Genomic DNA, 26,794 nt, shown 5'->3' with positions numbered 1-26,794 from the left:
GGGTCAACCTGCAGACATTTTTGGTAACCCCAGCACATATCAGACAAAACCGGCTGGCTAGCCAAGAGGCACCAAGCTGCCTTTCCTTTTGGCTATTGGCTGAGGCTGAGGCTACTGGCCAAGGAAAGGGGGGAGGACAACTAACCTCTATGAAGGAGGGAAGGGCCCAACATATAGAAGGTGCTCCTTGAATGTGGAATAAGGAAAAGAGTAGCTATAGATAGAGTTACACAGTTGACTGTGGTTGTCTGTCTGGCAGAATACTCCAAAGGCAATTTCTCCCCCACCCCATACCATACACAAGAATCAAGTCCAGGTAGACACTAAGATTTCAATGTGAAAGTTTAAATAAAATAACCACTTTTAAAGAAAATGTAGAAGAATATCTTCATAACTCTGGGGGTAGATGAGGATTTTTTAAACAGGACACACACAAACGTTCAAATTATAAAAGGAAAGAAATTGATAAGTTGAAGGTAATTTTTTAGAAAAGATGCTCTAAAACTGTTTTTGAAGAGACGGTTGCATTTTTCAAGTATGCACATGGCCTTCCAAAGTGCTGACTTTAAAGGAAAACTTTCACTTGGATGCAAAATTTTGGATACTCTAGTTTTAAAAAGTAGTTCCGTTCTGGTTATATATCATATTTATTATTTGAAACTTGAAATGTTTTAAAGAAAATTTTCAGCAAAGGAAAAAACAGAATTACAAGGCTGGCTAATAAGATTCACTCACCACCATGATGTAAAGTTCAGGACTTTTGATATTAAGGGAAGAATTTCAATTTTATAGCTCAAATATCAGAGTAAGTGCCCAGTGCTTTGCTATTTGGTCATCACTCAAGGAAAATCTTGTCTGTTGTTTATTTAAAGCTATTTTAAAATAAAGGTGATGGAAAAATAAAACAGTCCAGTCCTGAAGCACTTTAAGGACAGTATGCTGTTCCTAACATCTGAGTACTAAGGTCAGGCTGTTAATGCTATGGAAATGGAAGCTTGATATAAAAGTAATACTATTTTTTTTTTTAAATTTTTTTTAACGTTTTATTTATTTTTGAGACAGGGAGAGACAGAGCATGAACAGGGGAGGGTCAGAGAGAGGGAGACACAGAATCTGAAACAGGCTCCAGGCTCTGTGCTGTCAGCACAGAGCCCGACGCGGGGCTCAAACCCACGGACCGCGAGATCATGACCTGAGCCGAAGTCGGCCACTTAACCGACTGAGCCACCCATGCGCCCCAAAGTAATACTATTTTTTAGGCAGAAATGTCTTCCCCTGGGTGTTTAACGCCCATACCTACTGCCACCACACACAGGCAGCACGAGATGCCTTCAACATTTTGTTTTCAAAAGACTTTGCTCACTCAATATGCTTCACAGTAAACTTTCTGATATGTTGCAGGGAAAGTAGGATAAGATTTTTGAACAAGTTAAGAAATGTGACCTTGTACCATGACATGATTTCATGTGATTGCTTGTATGACAAAACCAGAGTTGAAATGTCTATCACAGATATTTAAAACTTTATTCTATTAAAAAAAATATGGTTGTCAAAGCCTTCAGAAACTTAACCTACTGGGGTGGCTGGGCAGCTCAGTCAGGAGGAGAGGGAGACACAGCCTCCAGGCTCTGAACTGTCAGGTTGAACTCAAAAACTGTGAGATCATGACCGGAGCTGAAGTCAGATGCTTAACTGACTGAGCCACCCAGGTGCCCCTCGACTCTTGATTTGAGCCCAGGTCATGATCTCACAGTTCATGAATTCAAGCCCACTGACAGCACAGAGCCTTCTTAGGATTCTCTCTCTCTCCATCTCCCTGCCCTTCCTTGACCCATGCACATGTGTGCTCTCTCCAAAAATAAATAACTAAACTTAAAAAAAAAAAAAACTTAATCTACTATGATACTACTATTTCCACTAGAAAAAGAAAAACTCACATCTCACTTCCAGTTAAAGCCAGGAATGTCACACACTCTCTAAATGGAATTGATGCTTAGATCCCCCAATACTACATATTCCAATTCAAGAGCCTGACTAGAAAGTTATGCAAGTTGCCAGTACGTTTGTTTGGACAAATAAAATTAAAAAAAAAAAAAAATCAAAAGCTACCTCATTTATCTGCTTCTGTCTCATTTAATTTAAGATGGTACGTCTGAGTTTAATAAAAAATATTTTTAAATGGCCCATGCACATTTTAGAACTCACTTTCTAGAACAATTAGTAAAAATCTTTTTCCAAATTAAGACTTTTATTTCTACTACATTTAGTAAATTAACATGTATTTCAAACATGGAAGAAAAGCCTTTTAAATCCTTATATCCTTTCAAGCGATTACAAGTTTTAAAAATTAAACTAAATACTACACGAAGAAAGTAAAACTGACATCCTTCTTTTAACCTACCATCAGACATGCTTTTTAAGATGTAGAGGAAACACATCAGCAGGCTCTTAATCTCAGACTGGTCAAGTTTGTCACAGCGAACCACAGAATTTCCCAAAGCGCCACCTTGCTGGTGCTAAAAAAAAAAAAAAAAAAAAATGAAGGACAGGTGATTTTTTTATACTTCATTACAGGGAAAACAAAACTAGGTTCATTTTTCTCCCTTGAAAGAGAAAGACTCTTAGAACTGAGTCAAATCACACAAATTGGAAGGTATGACTACTTTGTCAACAAACTACAGGCACACCTTCACCAAATACACACACAGGTGCTGGTGCATAGGAGCTCTGACTCGTCTCCTTTCACATACTTTCCTAAGAGACAAGCCAGAAGGCGCGGACTTTTCAAACTGGGTAACTATAGTTGTGGCTACCAGCTTAGTTCTGAAATGCCAAGTACAATCTCATGCAGAAAGTATGCGTACTAGGATCAGACACAGAAATGATACTTCAGAAGACACTGCAGGATATGGTTGGGAACCATATCCTCAGGAGAACGCCAGTGGCTGAAGGAGCAAATAAAATCTATCCTGCTCCTGTGTACCAGCCACGAAAGCCTGGTGCTGAGTCACTGGCATTCAGCTGACAACGTGGGGCACCCTTGGGGAAAAGCGATAGGCAGGTACCCAATAGGGCCAAATAGGGACAGCTCAGCAGAGTGTGGCCAAAGACCCTAAATTGATGAGATCATCCCCTCACCAGCTTAGCCCAACACCGCAAACTTCCGAACACACAGGGCACAGGGTGAGAGCAGTTTTGCCACTAGACAGCAGGTTCACGTTAAAAAAAAAAAAAAAAAAGAACAAGAATCTCATCTCCTGATAAAAACACAGGAGATTTTAAAATCTTCAAAGTTACATTTCCAATCGAAATCAGGATTTTATTATTATTTTTTTTGCCAAATACCAAAGCAGAAAGATCAATTAAAAATATCTTTCATTCAAGGCATTGGGGGGCAATTGAAAAAAAATAACGATAAATGGGCTTAACTAACCACACACGTGTGAGTATTTCTATTATAGGAAGAAACACAGGTGCAGTTAGTGGCAAAAGTGTCGTGCGGGTGCATCGTCTCGCCCACCCACTTCGCCAGGGCCACGAGGAGAACCCAGGACTTCTTGCAGTGGGAGGGAAGGAGCGGCATGCAGAGTTTTCTCTGGCAAAGGTGGAATCGTTAGAAGGGAAAAATCCACAGTGACCCGGTTTTTCCTGGCTGACTGGCAGCTCTCTTCCTCCTCTCCAGCACTGCGTATGATGCAAGCGGAATGCCTCCTGAGCAGCTTCTCACTCTACACGTGAAGGCAAGTCATGGTCAAGGGAGAAGGTCAGTATGTCATGACGCACACTGAAATGCTGGCGTCTCTACAGAATGGCACTGGAGGATAATCGTGTCAATGCCAGCCACAGAAGTAGAGGTATGGTTACAACCCTGATTTTCCACGTGCCTGAGAGCTAGAAGTACATCCCTAAGCGGTTCACCTGTTTAGTGGTGCGCTTGCCTAGAACTTGAAATAACTCAGGAAAACGGTGGCGAAGGCAAAACCAATCTACCATTGTCCCGGGTTTAAAGTCAAGCTTTATTCATTCCCACAAATTTCCAAATAGCTTGACCCTTGTTATTTCAAGAAAAAAAAGTTAAATACGAGGAGGATGCGTTGTGTTGGGGGTACCAGTGTGAGACGGTTTTCAATAAAGCCTTACCCCTGAATCACCTATATGATGAATTAACTTTTCTGGAGCTGGCTTTGGACTCAATACTCATTTGTATGGAAAACTGTGTATAAATGGTATTCTCTCACAGGCCATGGGCATTTTAAATGAGTGGCATTTTGATCTCCCTACCTGTCCAACCTGCCAAAACTATTTGCTCAAGGTCCTCCACTATAAACACTGCCCTCATCTGAACTCCTGGAAACAGGAATTGGGGTTTCAGGAAATGGGCTCCATCCTTAGATAATACTCTGATCATCTACTCCAGGTTAACGGACTTAAAAAAAAAAAAAAAGTCACACTTATTGAACACTAGAACACGAAGCAAGGTTTACTTTGTGCTAAATCCATTAGTTTTAAGAAATATTTAAGTTAGATGACAAGAAATTACCTTATCCAGGGAATTGCTTTTCTCACTATTCCTTTCTGGAAGGCTGTTCCCCGAATCTGTGCTTATGAGGGATCCTCTCGAATCAGCATTTCTCACACTATTGATGTTTGGAGTTGACGTCGTATATGGAGAAGCTAAAGGGAAATTTAAGCCAAGACCAAAGATATGGTGAGACAGAACAAAATAAAGTTAAGTGCTGAACTTTAAGGGAAATTGCTTTTATGGCCCTTGTTTCTTCTGTTAGGAAGCTGGCTCAAGCACTGCATTCAACTACCTCACCTTTAAAGAACCAGACCATGGGGCGCCTGGGTGGCTCAGTCAGTTAAGCGTCCGACTTTGGCTCAGGTCATGATCTCACGGTTCGTGAGTTCGAGCCCTGCATTGGGCTCTGTGCTGACAGCTAGGAGTCTGGAGGCTGCTTCACATTCTGTGTCTCCCTCTCTCTCTACCCCTTCCCTGCTTATGCTGTGTCTCTCTCTGTCTCAAAAATAAATAAACATTAAAAAAAATTAAAAAAAAATAAAGAAAGAACCAGACCATCATCTGAAACGCTCAGACGGAACCATCAGTTCCATGGCTTGTGAGAAGCCACCTCTGATTTCTTCAGGCTAAAGGAGCATACGCGGTTTCAGAATGAGATAAAGGCTCAAAAAATATATATATTAAAAAGGCAAATCCACCTGCAACTATCAAATCGAAAAACTAAACCAATTCAATAAAACCACAGTATTCAAACTGTGTGCTAAGGTGACCTAAGAAACTCAGAGGGGTGTCTGGGGATATTTTACATTTTCAAGAAAAACACAGTGATACATGACATCTGCTAAACTGTAGTTTCCATGTTAGATCATGCTACATTCCTTCTGATGATGTCGTGTCTTTGTGAAGCTAGGTATTTGGCGGCTGCTGTGATTAAAAGCAAGTACTGGGTGAAAAATCACTGTGGACCAGGAACGTGAAGATGGTGGTGAGCAGTCTGATTCCAGCTGAGAAGCTGGCCAGTGCCTACCAGGTATACACATCCCATTGGTAATGACTGTGGTGTGGTTATTAAAATTAAAATGATTTTCCTTTAAATTGATGTATTTTTCAAATGCCTACTAAGTTGTCCAGATATGAGAACTTATTAGGTTATTTTGGGGCACCTGAGTGGCTCAGTCAGTTAAGCATCTGACTCTTGGTTTTGGCTCACATCATGATCTCACAGTTTGTGAGATCGAGTCCTGCACAGGACTCGGTGCTGACAGTGTGGAGCCTGTTTGGGACTCTCGCTCTTTCCCTTACTCTGCCCCTCCCAGCTCATGTCCTCTCTCAAAATAAATAAATAAACATTAAAAAAAAACACCTTTTTAGGTTTTTTTGGCTGTAAGCACCTTATCAACAGAACTGCTGGGTGTTTCATTCTGGCCTGGGGACTCCATAGAAAACTCACTGTGACGGTAAGCATGCTGCAAACTGAGAATGGTTGGGAATCTCTGCAACAGTTACGAGCAGAAATGAAATTTAACTTAGAAGTAAAATTTGTGAGATCCGTGAAAAAATAGCATTTGAAGGCAGAAATCAGCCCCTACACCTCATTACTATGGAATTTTTAAAAGTAATGGATGGACTTCCTGCTTAGATAAGATTTAAGTACCTCACTCACATAATTTAAAACGACTGTCAAACTTCCACATTCGTGCTGAACCCAAACGGCCTGGCTGGTTGTGCACACTGCATGAGCGAGCACAGCCTCCCACACCCAGGCTGAAGATGCCGTTCCCTAACGCTAGGAACAGGCCGGGGTTTTCAGATTTCCAGATGCAAATGAGCTGCCGAATGAGCTGCTTCTAAGTTAATCCCGCCCTTCACCTGACACTATGGCCATCCCTGAAACTGACTCAGCATATTAAAATTAAGAAAAGAGCCAGGGGAATTGGAACATGCAAGTGATGGCTGGAATATGTAAACCATTGGCCCCCCGCTGCCCCATCCCAGAGCAGAAGCTGTGTGATTGACTGTCATGGGGAAAAGGCAAAAATCTATGAAAAATCTAGAGCCTTTTTCTATACTTAGAGATAAAACACACATTATGACTGAATTTTAATTATAGTCCTCCTAATATAACCAGGCTTCATATTTAATGTAGAACATAATGATCATGAGAAAGAGGTCCTCAGTAAAGCAAAATTAGACTCTAAATTCCCAGAGTTTTAGGATCAGTTCCAGAAACGGAGTCCTAATCTAAGGCAAACAGATGGAAATGCAATAAATCAAAATCAGCATGCTTAGTAGAACTATGTTCCCATTGTGTGTGTGTGTGCGTGTGTGTGTGTGTGTGTGTGTGTGCATGTGTGTGTGTTTAATATCTCAGTCCAGTGCATAACCTTTAAAAATCTTAAACAACATGTAAGTGAAATGGAAAGTTTAATTCACCTCTGTCTTCTTTGTACAGACAGCCCAGTGCAAAACACTGAGTAGATGGAAAAAGAAACCCTGAGTCTAAGAGGCGTGTCTTTTATTTTATTTTTAAAATTTTAATTTTTTTAGAGAGTGTGCAAGTGGGGGAGGGGCAAAGGGAGAGACAGAATCTCAAGCAGACTACACGCCCAGTGCAGAATCTGACAAGGGACTTGATCGCACAACCATGAGATCATGACCTGAGCCAAAATCAGGTCAGATGCTCAACTGACTGAGCCACCCAGGCACCCAGAGAATGTGTACCATTTAAAGCAAATGTAATCTCAGAGCAGTTTTCATCCAGGCAATGAATCCGTTCTAGAAATCTTCACGCACCACATTCCAAAGGCATTTAAAAACAACTGCGGAAGGTGCTTTCTCAAGGATTTCTACTAAATAGAGATGTAAGGAGAAAGTCTGCTCTCAAAGGATAGGTACTAGGACTAAAGTTAACTGGAAACTCCTTGAAGAATAAAAGAAGAGTTGCTCAAGCTACCAGAAAACAATTAGCAAACTCAGTTCAAAGGTGGGGGCTTTTCTGGAAGGCATTCCTATAAGGAACAAAGATTTAAGTATTTAAAGATGGGGGTAATAGACATGAAGCTTGAGTATAAGTAAGTCTGTTATGGTGAATTGCTATGAAAAGTGGATTCAGATCTTTAAATTTAAGAAAGAGAAAGGGATTAAATTAGTCTCAAATACTTTTCACAACTTCATCATGAACACAGAGCAACTGAGGGTCATTAATGCCATTTGAGTCTTGCTAATGATACCCAATGGCTCATTTTTACATTCTCAAGGCATCCCACACCCTAACAAGGTGAATGCGGAATTGGAGAATAAATGCAGAGTCAAAGCGTCACTTCATTCGAGTTTGGTCATTTCCATAAAGTCTTGAATCCTAGAGAGTACTGGTCAAGGAGGTAAGATTTCAACACATTCCTGGGCCCTAAGAGTCCTGAAACTGGCTACTGAGAGTATATCCCAAAGCGTGCATGACATTGAAGAAATGTGTTTGTTATAATGCAGGCAGATGACAACACCGAGTGTCACCATGCTGAGCACTGTGCACATCTATGAGCTTCCCACCCCTCGCCGCGACTCTGTTGATGTGGACACTGATGGTGAAGAGGAGAGACACAGTGCCCAGGGCAATTAGTACATGACAGAGTATGGATTCAAAACCGCCTCTGTGTGACTTTAAAGCCAGTGCTGTGAACTCTTGCAGACCAAATCTTCCCAGGAAAGACCCTTTCCCGCTCCTGAAGCAGTGGCTGGGTATGTGGGCAGAACAGGGCGAAGAAGACAGAGTGAAGGCCCCAGGAGCGAGGCAAGTGCAAACATCACATGCCAGTCTCTAATCTGAGCATTCTGCATGAATTAACTCATTTAATCTTTATGACACCTAATGAGACAACTATAACTATGAAAAATATAGGGCGCCTGAGTGGCTCAGTCGGTTAAACGCCTGACGTCAGCTCAGGTCATGATCTTACAGTTTGTGAGTTCGAGCCCCACGTTGGACTCTGTGCTGACAGCTCAGAGCCTGGAGCCTGCTTCAGATTCTGTGTCTCCCTCTCTCTCTCTGCCCCTCCCCTGCTCGCTCTCTGTGTCTCTGTCTCAAAAATAAAATAAACATTAAAAAATTAAAAATACATACATAAGCATAAATAAGATTAAGGGTTGGGTACTGTAGGATAAATCTGGGCATGGTGTGGGGTTTCTGACTTTATGTTCTGCTCAGTTTCATCATCTACATGAAACAGCATCTTCACATCAAACACAAGGGCACCTGGGTGGCTCAGTCAGTTGAATGACTCTTGATTTCAGCTCAGGTCATGATCTCGAGGTTCACGGGATTGAGCCCCGAGTCGGGCTCTGCGCTGACAGCACCGGGCCTGCTCGGATTCTCTCTCTCCCTCTCTCTCTGCCCCTCCCCTTCTCTCTCTCTCTCAAAATAAATAAACTTTTTTTTTTTTTAAAAAAAAGAGCAACACAAAAGGTAAAGACATAAATTTAGAATGAACTACACTCCTGAAAATTAATTTGCTGAGAGGACTGCCCTTTATTCTGTCCTGTGAGTTAATTCCTTTCCTGGGTGTTCCCAGTACTGGTCACGGCAGGATGCTTTATTTATTCAAAGCATAGTGAAAGAGAGAAATGAAGACGGAATAAAGTGATTATCCGTGACAATGGTACGAAGACACATCTATGTTTCGTAACATTATCTTTAGGAAGGGGCTGGTGCAGGTGCTCAGTTAGTCAGAGTTTTAATAAGTACATTTCTCAGGGATAAAACAGAAGAACATAAGGGAGGGGAAGCAAAAATAATATAAAAACAGGGAGGGGGACAAAACATAAGAGACTTATATATATGGAGAACAAACTGAGGATTACTGGAGGGGTTGTGGGAGGGGGGATGGGCTGAATGGGTAAGGGGCACGAAGGAATCTACTCCTGAAATCACTGTTGCACTATATGCTAATTTGGATGTAAATTATAAAAAAAAATAATAAAATTAAAAAAAACTATATATAAAAAAGAAAACAACGTATACAATGAATAAATAAAAAAAATAAGTACATTTCTCAGGTATTTTCTTACACAGAACTACTCAGTTTGAATCTCGATCTATCCCAGCTGCTTTCTTCTCCATGGGAATGGCTCTTACAATATGTCAGAGAGAAAATAATCTTCTAGAAACGATTTTAGAAAACTGATTTTAGAACTGCATTCTCACCAGAGACCACTATCTCCTCAGTAATTATTCTATCATAGTTCATCAAAATCACTATCACCACAAATAAATCCTACCCACAGCACCACCACCCCCCCCAAAATCTGCAAAGATCCTCCTTTTCTAGAAACATAATCCAATTTGAAAGTTTTAAGTTTTTGTTTTTTGGGGTTTTTTTTGAGACAGAGACAGTGGGAGTTGGGGTGGGGGGGGGGGCGGGTAGGCAGCAGAGAGAAAGAGAAAGAGAAAATCCCAAGCAGGCTCCAGTGCTGCCAGAACAGAGCCCCATACGGGGCTCGAACCCACAAAACCAGGAGATCATGACCTGAGCCAAATACCAAGAGTCGGATCCTTAACTGACTGAGCCACCCAGGTGCCCCTGAAAGTTTTAAATGATAACTTAAGCATTAACAAAAACAAAAAGCAAACAGCACAGATATGTGATTAAGTATACTGAATCTGCAGTGCAGGAGAATTTGGAGGGTCTGTATTTCAGTGTAGAGTTGAGGGGTTTCATTCATTAAATATTAAAACCAGAAGAAGAACATTCAAGGGAGAAACTCAGACTTTAAGGTTCTAATTTGAAAGTTGGAGTGGCTCCCACACTGCAGGATGAAGGCGCTTTCAGAATGAGACCAGGGAGAAGCAAACAGAGCACGAAACGTTACCGATGCCAGAGATGGCGCCGAACAGGTCCTTGTGCAGGCTGTTGTCCAGAGCGATCCCAGGCTTCTGTGGAGTCACCAGCGGGTTCGCAGCTGGCAGCGGAAGCGATTCCTCCTTCAGAGTCTGCCCAAGGGGAGAGGGAAAAGAAATAGTTGAAGACGACGTTAGAAGAGTCGTTGGCTGCTCTTGGAAGTGTGAAGGCACATGCCAGCAGGGGACACGTGGCCGAGACGGACACGCTGCGTGGGAGAAGCAGGTGCACCGGCGTGCAGCGGAGGGAGGAGGTTGGCAGAGGCAGCAGACCAGGCACGAAACTGGGGACAGCGCAGCCTCGGCCCATAAAGTCACTATTTGTTTCCCCCAAATGTCTAGCACGTTCCCTTTCCAGACCTCTGATGCCCAGCATTTCTTTAGATTGTTGTGGAATGTTACTTCCTCAGGGAAAAAAGCCTCACATGCCCCTTCTAACTGGAACATGGGAAATCCTCCCAAATGAGCAGCACTGGAAAGCTCTGCAAGCTTGCAGCTTCGTGTGAACTCCCAGTCAGTGGACGAATTATGTTAATTTTGAAGTCATGTGATAAAAGGGATTTTACTGATTTTCTCAGGTTTGAAGCAGTACAGAGAGATAGCATTATACCCTGAGTGACTTATCCAGATCAGAAAAGCAGACAGGTTCAGAGGATGCACGTGTGAATACAATGTTGTACATACAGCGTGAGATTAGTGCGGGGCATTTTATTTAAGGACAGTGCCCTTTGGAACTACAGAACCCATTCTACACATACGGGGTATCTCAGCATGCCTTGATTTAGGAGATGTGTCCAGAAGAGGACAGACAGTATAAAAAATGGGACGGTGCAGCAGTGGGGGGGGGAAAGGGACAGAAACACACACGACAATTCCCCCAGGGTATGCCATAATCACAAAGTGGCAAGACTAACACCTGAGCCAGTTCACGGGTCCAGAATAAAAGCGAAAAGAAGATCGCTGCACTGGTAGTATGTGTGCAAATGAATGGTAGACAGTCCCCAACCCAAACATTTTGAGATCATCTCTGGGATCATCCTTCAATCAACTTAATTTCCAATACATCTTCCAATGACTGCATGAGGATAATATAAATTAAGATGCCTGTTCTTGGAGGTGGGGCCTTGTATCACTCAGGTTGGCCTCCCTAACATCTAGTCTGACTTTCTAGTTTTACAGACACTGAGAAACTCTAGCCCCAAGACGTGGCTTTTCCACGACTTGTTAGCATGTTACCATCAGAATTAGGGCTACTAGCACTGAGCTCTCATAGTACACAGGTTAGAACTATGCTTTTTTCTTTTAACCTCCTCTACCCATAAATTTTTGTTGAATACACAGTGAAGGTCCTTATATCTTACAAGATATGGTCCAGCAGGAAAGCATGGTTTGAATAATGATTTTCAACCTAACAGTTGAAGGTTAATAGACTGGCTCCATCTTAGCCAGAAATGCAATTAAACAAGAGTACTATGGACTATTATGGTTTGGGTGGAGGAGAAAAAAAAAAAAAGAATGGATGTGTCCCCTGCAAGTTCATACCCGCCCAGAACCTCGGAATGTGACCTTATTTGTAGATGTGATGACGATGGAAGGTAAAATGAAGTCATCCTGGATTAGGAGGCCTACATCCAATCACTGTGTTCTTATGAGAAAAGAAGAGGACATCAGAGACCCAGATACACGCCAGCGGGGAGGCCCTGCGAAGGCAGAGGCTGAGACTGTAACAACGTGGCCATAAGCCAAAGAACGCAAGGATTTGGGGCAACCACCAGAAGCTGTGAGAGAGGCATGGAACAGACGTTTCACACGGAGCCTCCAGAAGGGACCAATCCTGCGGATACCTTGATTTCAGACTTCTGGCCTCCTGACTGTGAAAGAATGAAATTCTGTTGTTTTTGGCCACCCAGTTCGTGTGACTTGGTTAGGGCAGCCACAGGGATGAATGCAGACTGTACCTAGATGTATGTGCTTACGTACACTGCCGGGGTTCACGGGGAAGGGTGACACATCCCTCACGTTGATCCGCTGCACGTTCTCGATTAGCAGACCAAACAGAGGCAGGTAGAGAGTGGCTATCCTTGCTTGATGGCTCTGAAACAAAGGCACACAGTACAAGTTTACCCCAAGGCTCTGAGAATTTCACGATGGACCAAGCTGGCACTGGCCACCTCCTGTATTCAGATCCTTGCTATGAAGACTATTAGATTTTACTGTGTAAACAGCGAAGGGTCTTAGTGAGGTTACCGCTAATTTTCTAATTGGTTACTTTCTCTGTAATACTTAAAATGAAGGACATTTACCAATCCATATTTCCTTCCACTGGGGTCCACTCACCCTCGAAGCATATCTGTCATCAAAAGAATGCTTTATCAGCAGGTTCTTGAGCACGCTGATGGCAATCAGTCGGACCTCCCTAAACTCTTGGAGGGCGGTCCCCACCTCCCTCAGCAACAGCCCCACCAAGAAGTGGTTTCTACAGAACTCGTCTGTTAATGAGTAGTCAAGCTGGAGATCTGAAATGAGGGACAGAAACTGCTTTAGTTCCAGAGGCTATAATGCACTTTGAATAAAACAGAAGCCAAACCCACCCTCTGCATTTAGCCCACCCTGTGTGTCAACAGATGATTAAACTTAACTTCACTTGGGAAAAGGTTGATTATCTAAAATACTGCTCTAATTCCTGGGGCTCCTGGGTGGCTCAGGTCATGATCTCACAGTTTGTGAGATCGAGCCCCGGTCGGTCTCTGTGCTGATAGCTCAGAGTCAGGAGACTGTTTCGTATTCTCTATCTCCCTCTCTCTCTGTCCCTCCCCTACTTGCCCTCTGTCTCTCCCTCCCTCTCAAAGATAAATTAACTTTAAAAAAAACATACTGCTCTAGTTATCACATCAAACTCTTAAACAAAATTTAAATACAGATAATTGTACTGGACTTTGATTTTAGAAGATGTTACATCTTGCATAAATATTATGTTAGTGAATAGTTTTAGTACTAATTTTTGGAATACACAACATGTTATACTACAAATGAAATTTGGTTATCGATGTGAAATAGAAAATAAAGTTATTGTCTAACTGACATTATGGAGAAGTAATTTGTACCTAACAAACATGTCACTAAAGAAAGAATAAATACACATAGTCTATTAAAATATTTGTTCTTTACTACTTGAGTTCATCAACCCATTTTCCGGTCATTAAACCCTATATGCTCTCATTAAAACCCAATGTGTTTAAAAAGAACATGTTAGCATATAACCTATTTATTCTGCTATAACTGAATGAAGAACTTCCTTAACATAGAATTTTTAAAAATTTACTCAGTACTTCTACACCTCTATAAGTAAGTTTAAAAAACTAATATAAACTAAAACTGAAATACACAAAGCACCAAGCTAAACTAGTAACTCATCAGCAAGGTAAGTGATAAAACTGGTATCTCTTATGGAGAACAAATAGGAGGAAATGTGAAATCTACTGAAGGAGGGTAAATAAAAGCAACTCAGGGGCACCTGGGGGCTCAGTCGGTTGGGTGGCCGACTTCGGCTCAGGTCATGATCTCACAGTCTGTGAATTCGAGCCCCGCATCGGGCTCTGTGTTGACAGCTCAGAGCCTGGAGCCTGCTTCAGATTCTGTGTCTCCCTCTCTTTCTGCCCCTCCCCTGCTCACTCTGTCTCTCTCTCTTAAAAATAAACATTAAAATAAAAAAAAATTTTTAAAAAGCGGCTACATATCACTCTCAAGTTGAAATACACCTTTCAGTAAGCTGTAGTTAGAATCTCAATTCTTATATTGAATCCATTATTAGAGGAAAATCTATAGACCCCTTCTTTGACTTTGATTCCATATTAGTTACTTGTAAACCTATCCAAAATACCGACCCAAGTCCTATGCAGAAGGCCAGGGAAAAAGTATACATCTTTCCAGAATAATCATGTCCACTGTTTACGACTGTTTTAAGCTCAATCTACTAAGAGCTTGTCTGAGTCTGCTGGGCACCTGACCCTTGACCCAGGATGCTCACCCCCGCCTCACCCAGCTTTCTGCCAATTATCACCCCAAAGTCACCTTCGCAGTGAGGCTTTTCCTGGTCACCCTCTCTCAGATGCCCCCTGCCCATTTCATACCCTCCCCCCCTCCTTGGTTTAGTTTTCTCTCCTTAGCGCTCATCACTAACATGCCACATATTTCACTTCGGTAAAACACCCAGGCATTTTCATCCCCCTAGTCCATGACTGCATCCCAAAGTCATGGGTACCCTAGCCACACTTGGTGCCAGCTAAATATTTGTTGAATGCATGAATGCCCACACCAGGGCCCCGATCCCCCTGCTTGCTCCTTAAAAGGCAGTCCAAGTCTGTCTTGGGGAAAGACATTTATGTGTCCGAACGAATGCTTTTGTGTGTTTCTGAGTTCCCAAGGCCGTTGATTTAGGTGTCATTAATAGTTTGGGGACATCCTTCTGCTTTTTCTCCCTTTTAGCATAAGTCATCCCCAGCACACACAAGACACTAAACTCAGTAATACCACTTGACAGACTTGACAGACTAATTATTTTCGTTTGGCTTAGTGAAGACAAAGAAATCTCGATGAGTTTCCTCTCTTCAAACTTTAAGAAGATACACGACAGTTAAAGACTCAACATGCAAACGTAAAACGCATGTGACAAGCCGTGTGGCTCCTGATTCAGGTCCCTGCCACCACTAAGGACAAGGACTATGAAAATGGCGGAACAGGACATTTCTGGAGTAAAGCAGGGCTTTTTGTTTGTATGACTTCTTAAAGAGGTATCCTAGAGGACCTACGGACCCCAGGAGCAAAAACCCAGATGCCCACCCCGGGGGTGTTACAGCAATATCTTAGCTGCAGTGAGAGTAAATCCACTGGTTTATCGTGAATTTGAGAACTAATCCAAATAGCATATGGGAACCGCCGAAATGGAGAGCATACGTAAGCATCTCGGCAATGACTTGCATTCTCTTTCTTTTGAAGGAGGAAAATGCAAGAAAGCAAGCGGTCACACCCACACCTACCTACAGGAGTGTCATTTGACTCCACAGTTGGTGAAAGAAAAGCTAATTCATAAGAAAAAAGGAAAAGTGAAACAAATCAAAAAATAAACTACAGTTAAGTAAAATGGATTTTTATTTAAGCAAAGGAATTTTTCAGCGAAATAGGGCCTCACTGACATGACCTGCAGTCTAGTAAGTTTGCTGGCGAGTAAGTTCCCACACAACACTTTACCAATAGTTTTTTTTTTTTTTAATGGAAATTTAACAAGAAAAAATGAACTCATCAATAAAAAAAAATTAGAAAATTCCAAGGTCACATTTGAGTCCATTCTCTTTTCTTACTAAAAATGAATGGCTCTTTTTGTGAAAAGACTCAGATTAATGTATGTAGAGATAGATTACCTTGGTATCTTTGGATCCTGCCTTTTCCGAATGGCATGGGGAGATTCAAAGGTATATAGTGTTCGTGATTGCACACCACACGGAGAAATTCAAACTTGTATTCAAAGAGAGTCTGCAGGAAACAATGGTCAAAGATAAATACCTCACCGAATACACAGCACCCTAAAAACCTGTTAGAAATCATACACCCAGTCTTTAGCTTCATGACCCTCTTAAAACCGCATGTTCTATGCTATGTTACAGATTTTAGAACGGCTGTAGGGATTTGTTTGAAAACTGGGAATGTATTTCATTAAACAATGTCCTCAACTGACTCTTAGGACATTTATTCTTTATGCTTCTCCTACTTCAAAAAGGATTTCAGGCAGCTTATAATTATAGACACAGACTTAACACCATTAAAAAATGAGTAAGGCAGAGCTTTAAAATAGACACACTAGGGAAGAGACAGATAATTCTAGACAAAGTCTATGTGCTTACTTCCATTACCTTGTTAAGTAAACTATGATTTCCAACCCTTATACTTTTAATTTTGCAGTGGAGAAGTCATCTTGGATATTTATGAGAAAATCAAGAAGTATATGTATTTTATATTCAGAATTACTGTATTCCTAACACCCCACACATTAATACAAGTACTAGTTAGTACTAGATAGTAACTCCAAAAGAGGGGACAATAGTGCCTCTGGCGGGACTGAAAGAAAATTGCCATGTGAGCCCAGAGAAACAGGTGGGTTTCTGGATGTCTGTAAGAGCAGCCTGTAACACACAAGCTACCTTCGGGTCTCCAGGAGCAAAGCAGCTGATGTAGTTGTTGATCTGTTTAAAGACGAAGCCCCTGTCCATGAAGGTGAAACATCTCTGTGGAGAAAACATCCCAGAAAGGTAAGTATTTAGGCACCAACTTTTTTTTTTTTTTTTTTAAGTTGGGTTGAGGGGCGCCTGGGTGGCTCAGTGGGTTGAGTGTCTGAATCTTGATTTCAGCTCAGGTCATGAGATCGGAGCCCCAAGCTGGGCTCTGTGCTGAGCATGGAGCCTGCTTAGGATTCTCTCTCTCTCCCTCTCTCTCTGCCCCTCCCCTGCTTGCTCTCTGTTACTCTCTCTAAAAAAAAAAAGTTGGGTTGAAATCAGCATTTACTGTTAATAAGTTTATCCTTTAGCATAAAAACATACCATTGACATCTACTGAGCACCTACCATATATTGGTCACTGCTAGAATGAACATTTTAGCCACTTGACGCCCTGTGCCCTTCTGCCCTCACCTTGATGAACACAGCAAGACTGTGGTTTGCATGTTTAGATGCCTCTGGGTTATCTCGAAACTTCTGAGTGATGTGTGGCGTCAGCATATTCACAACAGTTTCCACAGCATGGTGATAAGATGCGGGGAATCTCTGGTTTCGCAATAACTAAAAAGAATTTAGAGCAAACACTAATTATTTCTAAAGTTGCAACCCTCTGGGGAAAAAAAATCTCATTCCTGAGTCCATTTTAAAAAACCCAGAGCTCAAATCTTCTTTATCTAAAATTAGATAAGAGAAATTATTCTTTCTTCTCTCAAAATACTGTATACAGGTATTCTAATACTTCATAAAGCACTGTGGATTAGACTGGAGATCCTAAACTTTGGGGTGATGAAGATCCCCTTGGAGGTACTTCTAAAAATGTGGAGATGTGCCTCTACTCCCAGAAATTCTCATCAGAGCTGCGTTTTTACTGAGTACTTTTGGTGGCTCGAATACCTATACCTCTCAGAGATCTCTTTAGAAAATAATGGCTCAGGTTTAAGCTTCAAGTATTCAAACTGAAAATAAACAGATCAGAGACTGCATGTCAACAGCTGACTCTGCTTAGAAACAGTCCTTTTCAGGGGCACCTGGGTGGCTCAGTCTGTTAAGCATCTGACCCTTGATTTCTGCTCAGGTCATGATCTCATGATTCGAGAGATCGAGCTCCAAGTCAGGCTCTGTACTGACAGTGAGGAGCCTGCTTGAGATTCTCTCTCTCCCTCTCTCTCTGCCCTTCCCCTGCTTGTGTGCACACTCATGAATTCTCTCTCACTCTCTCAAAATAATAAATAAATATTGAAAAAGAAAAAGAAACAGTCCTCTTCAAAATAACTTTACATAACAATTCTTCCCCATCAGGAATGCTTACCTACAAAATTATACACAGATCTCAGCAACTACCTATCACGGACTGTGTACCTTCTACCCATCAGGCATCACGCTAGTACATATTTTTATGTGCTTTATCATTCAATTCTTGTAAGTTTTAACCCTCATTTTACAGATGAGGGTTAGTCTAAAGACTAAATGAGTCTTTAGTCACACAACTAACAAGTAACAAAGATTCAAACCCAGATCTACCATGAGTCCAAGGCCTGTGTTCTTTCCGCTCTTTGATGCTTTGGTTCCCCACCCACGTGCCCAATAAATGGAACAATTTACTAAGAGCCTGAAATGTGAAGGGACTGAATTAGATGTTCCATGACATTTATCCACTCATGCGTGTGATTCTAAAAGTCACAACTGGGGTGTATTTTCATCCCCATTTTACAAATGAGAAAATTAAGCTTAGAGAGACTCAGTAAGTACTACCTGAACTCCAGTATCCCTCCTTTCCTTCTCCCTCTTAATGGAGGAACCCCTCCAGCATGCTGCTGCCCAGCTAGCGACTACATTTCCCAGCCTAACTTGAGGCCAGAGAAGGGCCATGTGACTGAGTTCTGGCCAATGGGCTGTAAGAGAAAGACTGTGTGCTTTCTCAGCCATGTCCATAAAAGGGGTTGCTTGCCTTCCAAGTCTTCTTCTTTACCACTGTCTGGAATGAGGGCCAGCGCTTCAACCATGCAGATGAGGTTAACACCTGGGCTGGATAATTGGACAGGAGCTTGAGTCCCTGAACGACCTTGGGGGGACAATCTCCCCCACTCTCAGAGCTGCCTACTGGCTAATAAATTTCCAAAAGAGAAAAATGAAACTTTTGTCTTACTTAAGCCATTATTTTGTGGTTTTCTGCAGCAGCCAAACCAAAGAAACAGTATTTTCTAAAACTAGAAATTTAGGTATTTCTGACATGAAAGCACGCATTATTTTATGCATTAAATCCCAGAATCTATTGTGAATTTTGAAATATCAATAGCTTTATAATAATCTTAATTCTCAAACCAATAATAAGACAATCTTTGTAAACTTCTTTAAACTCAAGAATCCAGTGAGGGAAGGATCAAGTAATAATAGTAAGTATTTAAAGTTTACTTTCCTTCCAAAACAGAACAGTAAAATTAGAAATTCCAAAGGGATTTTCTTCCATAGGTACAGCCAATAACTCTATATCCTGAGGTGTCAGCCTCAGTAGATGATCAGCTTCCTGGACTCCAAGCCAGGCCAACTCGAGCCACCAGGCCTGACTGCCTGACACCCAAGCTGCCTACTCCTGAAAAAAGGTCTCTCAAGAAATCGCTGAGGCCTTCATAACGCGTCTCAGTCAATGGCTGCTTAAACAATTAAAAGTGGACAGGGAACTCAATAATGTATGGGCACCTCTTAACCTATTAGTCACTGTTATCAAAACTCAGAATGGGACAACCAGACACTGAATGCCCCCCGATGTGATGCAGTAGCACCAATTATGAGGTATCCTTGCTAAAGAGCAAATCAAACCTAAATTGAATTGAGCCTCAACATCACTACAAGTTTACAGGAACCACAGGGGACAAAGGCCCATGTCACATAACACTGTGAGGTTATAGTGTGGGAAATTCTGCAGGACAAATGGCCCACTTTCTTCAACAAAAACACTGCATTAAAAAGCAAACAAATGACAAGGAACAGTTTGAAAATCCAGGAGACTTCAGAGACATATCAACCACATGCAATGTGCAGACTATGTTTAGATCCTGACTCAGACCAGCCAACTGTAAAATGACATTTCAGAGACACCTGGGGAAAAGTGAATACAGACAGGGTGTCAGATGATAATGAAGAAATGTCGCTGACTTTGTTGAGTGTCATAATGGTACAGTGCTTACATCTTTTTTGAAGGCTTTATCAGTTAGAGATAACATATTCAAGTTTTTACAGATGAAATGATAAAATAGGGGCAACTGGGTGGCTCAGTTGGTTAAGCGTCTGACTCTTGATTTCGGTTCAGGTCATGATCTCATGGTTCGTGGGATGGAACCCCAGGTGGGGCTGCTCACTGACAGCTTGGAGCCTGCTTGGGGTTCTCTCTCTCTCTCTCTCTCTCTCTCTGTCCCTTCCCTGCTCATTCTCTCTCAAAAATAAATAAATAATCTTAAAAAAATAAATGATAAAATATTTGGTAATTGCTTTTAAAATACTCTAAAAAAAGTGTGGAAGTGGATATATAACTGTTGAAGGGGAGTGACAGCTTCAGACATGAGATTCAGCAAACTATTCTCTTCCCTTTTTATGTTTACTTAAAAATTTCTACAATAAGAGGTTTTTATGAAAAAGAAAGAAAATGTGGTGATGAATGGTGGATGATTAACATACCAACCAACCAACAATGCTGCTCGGTGATAAGAGGTCAACTCAGTGCCTCTGCAGACTGAAATGGAGCTCTCCTTGCAGTGACAAACAGCTATTGTCAAGAGTCCTAATTTGCCAACAAAACAGTGAGGAAAGACACATCAACAGGTGATAAAGACCAAAGCAATTAGATGTTTTTACAGAGATTACTCTACACTGAAATGGAAGAAAATGATCTAGGATAATGGGCTGCTGTCCAGGGTGGTGGGTATTCAAGCGCCAGCTCGGATGAGAGGACGCTGAGACACTAAGAGACTTCTAGACCAAACAAAACCCCAACTCCTGACCTTGTCCTGCTGTGGGATCTCCTCTCAGCGCTGCTGCAGTGTCCCCAGCGGCCCAGCCACCCCCCATCTGCTCCTCTGACACCTGCTGCCAGTGTGGGGTCTGCCTGCCCAGGAGCTGTCCACACCAGATCAGCCTCCTCCGGCAGACATGCTGGGTCCTGTGCCTCCCAACCCTGCTGTGGGCCTGACACCTCTGTGCCATCCTGTTGGCTGCTCAGCTCCTGCCACCCCGGCCCCCAGCCTGAGTGGGATCTTCTTGATGAGCCACATTCGGCCGTGCTGCGAAGGACCCTGTGAGCCCCACCGCTAGTAGCCACGTCTGCAGACACCAGCGACAGGATCCACCGCGTCCTACATGTCCTGTCTGGGCTCCGACAGTGGCTGCCGCCCAAATCACTGCTTCATGTACAAGGGGGTCACACCGGTATTCAAATGTTTGGTTCTCTTCTCCTTACTGTGTTCATCTACTTCCTAGGGGTTAGAGAACTCTTTTCTACAGGCTACATTATGGTTCAATGAGATGTACTAAAAAAGACTATTAGCTAATAAACTTCGTTTTCCTGGCCTTACCTGGGCATCAGCTCTTTCTTCTGCCTCATGTTCATTCTCTTCTCCCTAAATGTGGCATCCTAATAGGCCCAGGAGAAGCCTCTATCTCTACAGTGATCTAGCATTTTGGAGCTCACACATACACCTTCTTCCCTGTGCTCTAACGGTTCCCGGCTGAATGTCTTCTTTCTCCCAGGAGTACATCAACTTCAAGGCTGACGATGCACCATCTACACCACCTGCAGACCTCCTCAGTGCTCTGTACACAGCAAACAACTATTCCAAACACGTGCTCATGTACATAAGTATGGATACTGACATTCTGTACATTCTGCCATCATGTGTTCACAGTGTTTACAAATATAGTTGAGGGGAAGTCCAGGCAGCCCATCTAAAACAGGAACCATCCCATTCTTTGCCTACGTTTCAAGTAAACACTCTTTCCTTGCTCAATTAGGCCAGAAAAAAACTGGCTGAAGGCTAAACACCTAACTAAGGTGATATACTCATCCTATCCTATGCCACATTTTCCAACTTCCTTGAAGTACACCTGTGGAATGCTAGCAATTTGGCTTGATTCAATGTGGGAGGAGAGGAAATTCAAAAAGAGTCTGCTGAAATTATAGCTGTTAAATATAAGTGATAGAAAAGAAATCACCTAAAATGTGTCGAGCACAGAGGCAGAGTGGGGTTCAGAGTTGGGAACTCCTTAGTGGGCCTTGATGAGGTCTGTTTTATATTCTCCTTGAAAACTGCTAATTGTCAATTCCAAGCACGTGTCACCTACGGACACTGGCTGGGATGGGGAGGTGGGCACACGGGGCCACCTCCATCTTCAGCAAGAATGCAGCATTAGAAGCAAGGCTACCAGCATCAAATTTATCCGTCTACGTAAATATGCACCAGATGGAAGGACCCCGTTAACATCGAGAGTGCACACTGAAGGCTGCAGCTCAACATAGACTATGCCTCTAAATGCTGATTGATGCTAAATATTCTTTGGGTAGGGCACTTTCAGCTCCAGGGAAAGCATTACCTGGCTCTTACATGAATCTGTGGCCCATGTACCCCTACTACACAAATGCGTGCCTGGTCATGGCATTTTAAGAAAGACTCACCCATGGGGGCAAAAAAAATTAGGGTCAGGATTATAAACACATTGGATTATACTAATAATCATCAGTCTAAAAGTATAAAAACTCTGAGGGAATTTGATTATGATTTTGGAAATCACAAATGGCACAGGCACGGTGAATATGAAATTGTTCCCTAAATTCAGAACACTGGGATCAGGGACTAGGGCATACAACTCTTAAAGTATAAATAAAGACGAACATGAAAATAACTAATTCAAACACATAAAACTCATTACTCCTAAGATACGAAGCAAAATGAATAAAGCCTTCAAAATATGTGAGAAGTCCCTAGATCAATAACGTGCGACTCAAGGAAGGAACAGCATGGATCAGGTGACACAGAAGAAGTCAGAGGAAAAGTGAAATGTTAAACTCTCCAAAGTGGCAAGCAGGTATTTTGAATCTCTTTTTATAGTAAATTATCTTATGGTTAAACTTTCTCCTTTTGGATACCAGTGTTTCTTTTTATGCTGGGTAACAAGTTTTAAACAAACTACTTCTAAAAACTCTCTGAATACTGTTTTAGGACCAAGATATAATTAACTTACAGAAAAGGTTGTGCATGGTAGCATTTGAGCAGTCTGTTCTAAAGAGTTCCAAAAACAAACTGTTTCCCAGAGTTACTGGAAGAATCAGGTTATAAGGCTGGAAACAGCAGAACATCTGGGAGAGAATGATTCTGACTCGAGCACGAGTTCTTGGCTCTGCTCAGCTGTGTGACCCTGGGCAGGGCACCTCACAGGTCTATACTCCACCTCAACCTCTGGGACATATGGGAGGAGCTGGACCAGGAGGCAGCTTTCAGGCTCCTACCATCCCTGAGATTCTATGGTTTAATTTGTCACCTTGAGAAAAAACCACATACCATTTAATTACTCTATTAATTTTCTATCACAGTTCTTGGAAAGAGATGTTATTGGGTACTTATGCTTCTGTGGGTGTTTCAGAAGTGTACATTACCTCTTTGTCAATCGCTCCTGTAGTCCATTCGGACACTTTCCCACCTAAACTTTGTGAAGGCACAAACCACGCCACATTTAACTTTGTAACCTGTGAGCCTCCATATAAATAAGGGTTCTCAATGAATAGTTTCTGAACAAATCAGTTCTATTTTTAAATATAATCAAGCCACCAATCTTTCTGAAGTGATTACATTTATTTGAAACCAAAAATAATGAAAAATCTAGTGGGGCCTTGTTATGGACTGAATTGTGTCCCTAAAATTTGTATGTTGGGGTACCTGGGTAGCTCAGTCGGTTAAGCATCCGACTCGATTTTGGCTCAGGTCATGAGACAAAGCCCCGTGCCCAATTCTGTGCTAAGCATAGAGCCTGCTTAAGATTCTCTCTCTCTCTCTCTCTCTCTCTCTCTCTCTCTCTGTCTTTCTGCCCTTCCTCCACTCTCTCTCTCTAAAAACAACAACAGCAACAACAACAAAATTCATATGTTGAAATCCTAACCCACAATCTCTTAGAATTTGACCGTATTTGGAGATAGGGTCTTTAAAGAGGTAATTAAGTTACTATAAGGTCATTAAAGTGGGCCTTAACCAACAAGACTGAAGAGGAGATGTGCACTTGATGTCAGATTTCCAGCCTCTGGAAGTGTGCAGAAATAAACTTCTATTGTTAAAGCCACCCAGGCTGTGGTACTTGCTATGGAAGCCCAAGCAAACTGAGACAGGCCAACAACCTATCCTGCATATGACAACATTTTTAACAGAAAAGTACTATATCCAAATGGCCCATGTGTGTGCATGTGTGTGTGTATGCACGTGTGTGTGCATGTACGTGTAAGCGTGTGCACACTCGTGCATGTACATGCGTGCATATGTGAGTGCACGCACGCATGTGTAAGTGTGTGTATGCGTGTGTGCATGTGTGTGCATGCATGCATGCATAAGCGCATGTGTGTGCATTCATGAATGTGTGTGCATGTGTGTGCACATGCGTGCATGTGTGAGCATGTGTGCATGCATGTGTGTGCATGCGCACATGCATGCATAAGTGCATGCGTGTGCATTCATGAATGTGTGTATGAGTGCATGCATGTGTGCATGCACATGCGTGCATATGTGAGCTTGTGTGCATGCAGATGCGTGCATATGTGTGCGTGTGTGCATGCATGTGTGTGCGTGTGCATGCATGCATAAGTGCATGGGTGTGCATTCATGCATGCATGTGTGCGTGTGTGCATGCATGCAAAAGTGCATGTGTGTGCATTCATGAATGTGTGTGTGCACGTGTGTGCGTGCACACACACTGAGCTGCATACTGCCAAGCAGACAATCTGCTAGGTTTTTATTTGGCAGGCTATTCTGGCATGATTTACTTGTGCATTACTCTGTGGAAAGCAGGGCCCACTTCCATCTGGCATTTCCCTGGGCACTAAAACCGGAATAAAAAGGGAAAAATAAAAAGGAAACCACCTGGTCAGGCACTAGTGCCTGCTCCACTAGAGGAAAGTGTGGCTCTCGGTGCTGAGCCGCCAACCTTCTGCCTGACAAAATCCAGCAGCCTTTCCCCAGGCTTTCTCTGAGAGTCCAGATCCCTGGTCCAGGTGGCCTAGAACTTCACCCTCCCTCCCTGTGGTTCCCCTCTCCTCCCCTCATTCACTGTGAGAGAAAGTTGGGCACCAGCTCCCTGCCCCAGGGCCTCCTGCTCTCCATGGGGCTCAATGGGCTCAATGCCCTGCTTCTGCATAATTGCGATGCAGAGAGAATTTGGAGTCGTTATGGCAACTCCAAGAGGATGCACATCTCAAAAGGGACTCAGTGACTTGGCCACTGCGTTTGCCTATTAGAATCTTACAAAAATGTATCTACAATGAGCCTCAGACAGCCAGAAACAGCCGGTCACACCCAGACAGGCATCAGTCCAGAGAGGACACGTAGGGACCCAGAGTGTCACACACACCCAGGCACCTCAGCGAGAAGGGCTGGTGGGGGGAGACTGAGTTATCTCAGAGTCCATTCAATGCTTAGAGGACATGCATCTGACACACTCAGCTTAGTCCCTGAGAAAGGTGTACAATGTTCAAGACTGGGTAATTACATTTAAAATAAATGTGTAAACTATTACTCTCATTTCAACAGACTTGAAGATTTCTGAGCTATTCAAAGGAAAAGACTTTGGACTTTTTAACACATGCTTCAGGAGAGTGAGCTTTGGAGGCAGACTGGTCTCAAAACCTGACCCCCTCTATTCGCTGGCAGCGTGGCCTTGGGCAAGGAACTCGCTCTGGCCTCAGTATCTTCATCTATAAAATGAAGGGTAGAACTTTATTATAGCCTGATGGCTTTGTCACATGGAATAAACCGTTTTCTCACTTGGAAAACCGTTAGAACAGTACTGTAACTGGCACACAGAAAGGGCTAATGAACGTTGGCCACAAACCCAACGAAAAGACTCCCTTAAGAGCCGCCACACAAGGCCCGATACGAAAGGACATACCTTAACTTTGGAGTTCTCTATCAAATGCTGAGCCATGGATTTTATCAAAACGTCAAAGAAAAACCATGAATACTGAAAGAAAACAAAAAAAGATGCTGGTAAGAAAAACAACTTAGAAGGTAAGATGTTTACCCCCTTAGGCCGACAATGTTACAGACACAAAACAGGTGTAACTCAAAAGCAGGGCTGAACCTCTCGGTAAATAAATTATTATGGGACCAGAGGTGAGTGGCAGGCAGCTGTTTTCTGGCTTTTGCGCGTCCAGGAAGCTGGGTGCATCTGCTCAGCACGGCACAAGCCAGAAAGAGGCACCACTGGATTAGATTTGTGATCTCGCCTCTCTGCTGAGCCTCGCCTGCTGATGCCACCTTTGTAATCTCTCAGTGTCCTCTGCCCATTTGAATATAATGACTTCTTAAAATTTAAGAGCCCATGGAACTTTGAATATGGTAATATTTTGCAGCTCCATCAGAAACCCAAGTATACGCAGCAAAGTTGGTCCCTGAGAACTAACTCTTTACCCCTTTTCAGGAGTTGGTGATGGTCTCTAAAAGCACACCAGGAAGGTGAACTGATCCGGCTGTGGCATTTTGCGAGAAAGCAAGCTGAGGAGGGTCAGAGAATCCAAAGGGGGCTTAGTGCTGACAGCAGAGAGCCAGATTCAGGGCTCAAACTCATGAACAGTGAGATCATGACCCTAGCAGAAGTTGGACGCTTAACCCACTGAGCCACCCAGGTACCCCCTGGCTGTGGCATTTTGGATTCTCTCTCATCAGTTTCCATATCACAGAGCCACCCTGGCCCCTCGATATACCTTAAGTAGTTTGTTGCTGGTGAGGAAGTCGGCAGAAGGCTTGAGAATTGTGGTCATGGCTTTTGTCAGTTCTTCGTGCACTGTCTTGTATTCGGAAGCAACGTACGGCTCAGCCTTGTACGCATACTTTGAAGAAAAGGGAGAGGTACTTTAATGCCCCAGTTATCGGA

General features: G+C 42.7%; 1 protein-coding gene across 23 annotated transcripts in view; it reads right to left on the bottom strand.

Annotated features, from left to right (window-relative positions):
* Positions 1-26,794, bottom strand: part of DOCK9 (dedicator of cytokinesis 9) — a 289,055-nt gene that overhangs the window by 58,233 nt on the left and 204,028 nt on the right. For all 23 annotated transcript variants that reach the window (XR_008418584.1, XR_008418573.1, XM_053892064.1 and 20 more), the window contains exons 26-35: positions 26,625-26,750; positions 25,811-25,882; positions 17,093-17,239; positions 16,607-16,690; positions 15,830-15,941; positions 12,750-12,928; positions 12,393-12,506; positions 10,385-10,505; positions 4,541-4,674; positions 2,402-2,516 (exon numbers count right to left, since the gene is read on the bottom strand). Coding sequence is in view for 21 of the 23 variants with exons in the window: in XM_053892064.1 (XP_053748039.1) it covers positions 2,402-2,516; positions 4,541-4,674; positions 10,385-10,505; positions 12,393-12,506; positions 12,750-12,928; positions 15,830-15,941; positions 16,607-16,690; positions 17,093-17,239; positions 25,811-25,882; positions 26,625-26,750 (1,204 nt within the window). In the remaining 2 variants the exon portion in view is untranslated. The remainder of the gene's footprint in view (positions 1-2,401; positions 2,517-4,540; positions 4,675-10,384; positions 10,506-12,392; positions 12,507-12,749; positions 12,929-15,829; positions 15,942-16,606; positions 16,691-17,092; positions 17,240-25,810; positions 25,883-26,624; positions 26,751-26,794) is intronic.

Source organism: Panthera pardus, unplaced genomic scaffold, assembly GCF_024362965.1.
Source record: "Panthera pardus isolate Hobbes unplaced genomic scaffold, ASM2436296v1 HiC_scaffold_1, whole genome shotgun sequence".
NCBI classification, from domain to species: domain Eukaryota; kingdom Metazoa; phylum Chordata; class Mammalia; order Carnivora; family Felidae; genus Panthera; species Panthera pardus.
Note: the sequence above shows the minus strand (reverse complement) of the source record. Positions and strands in the feature narration are given on the sequence as shown.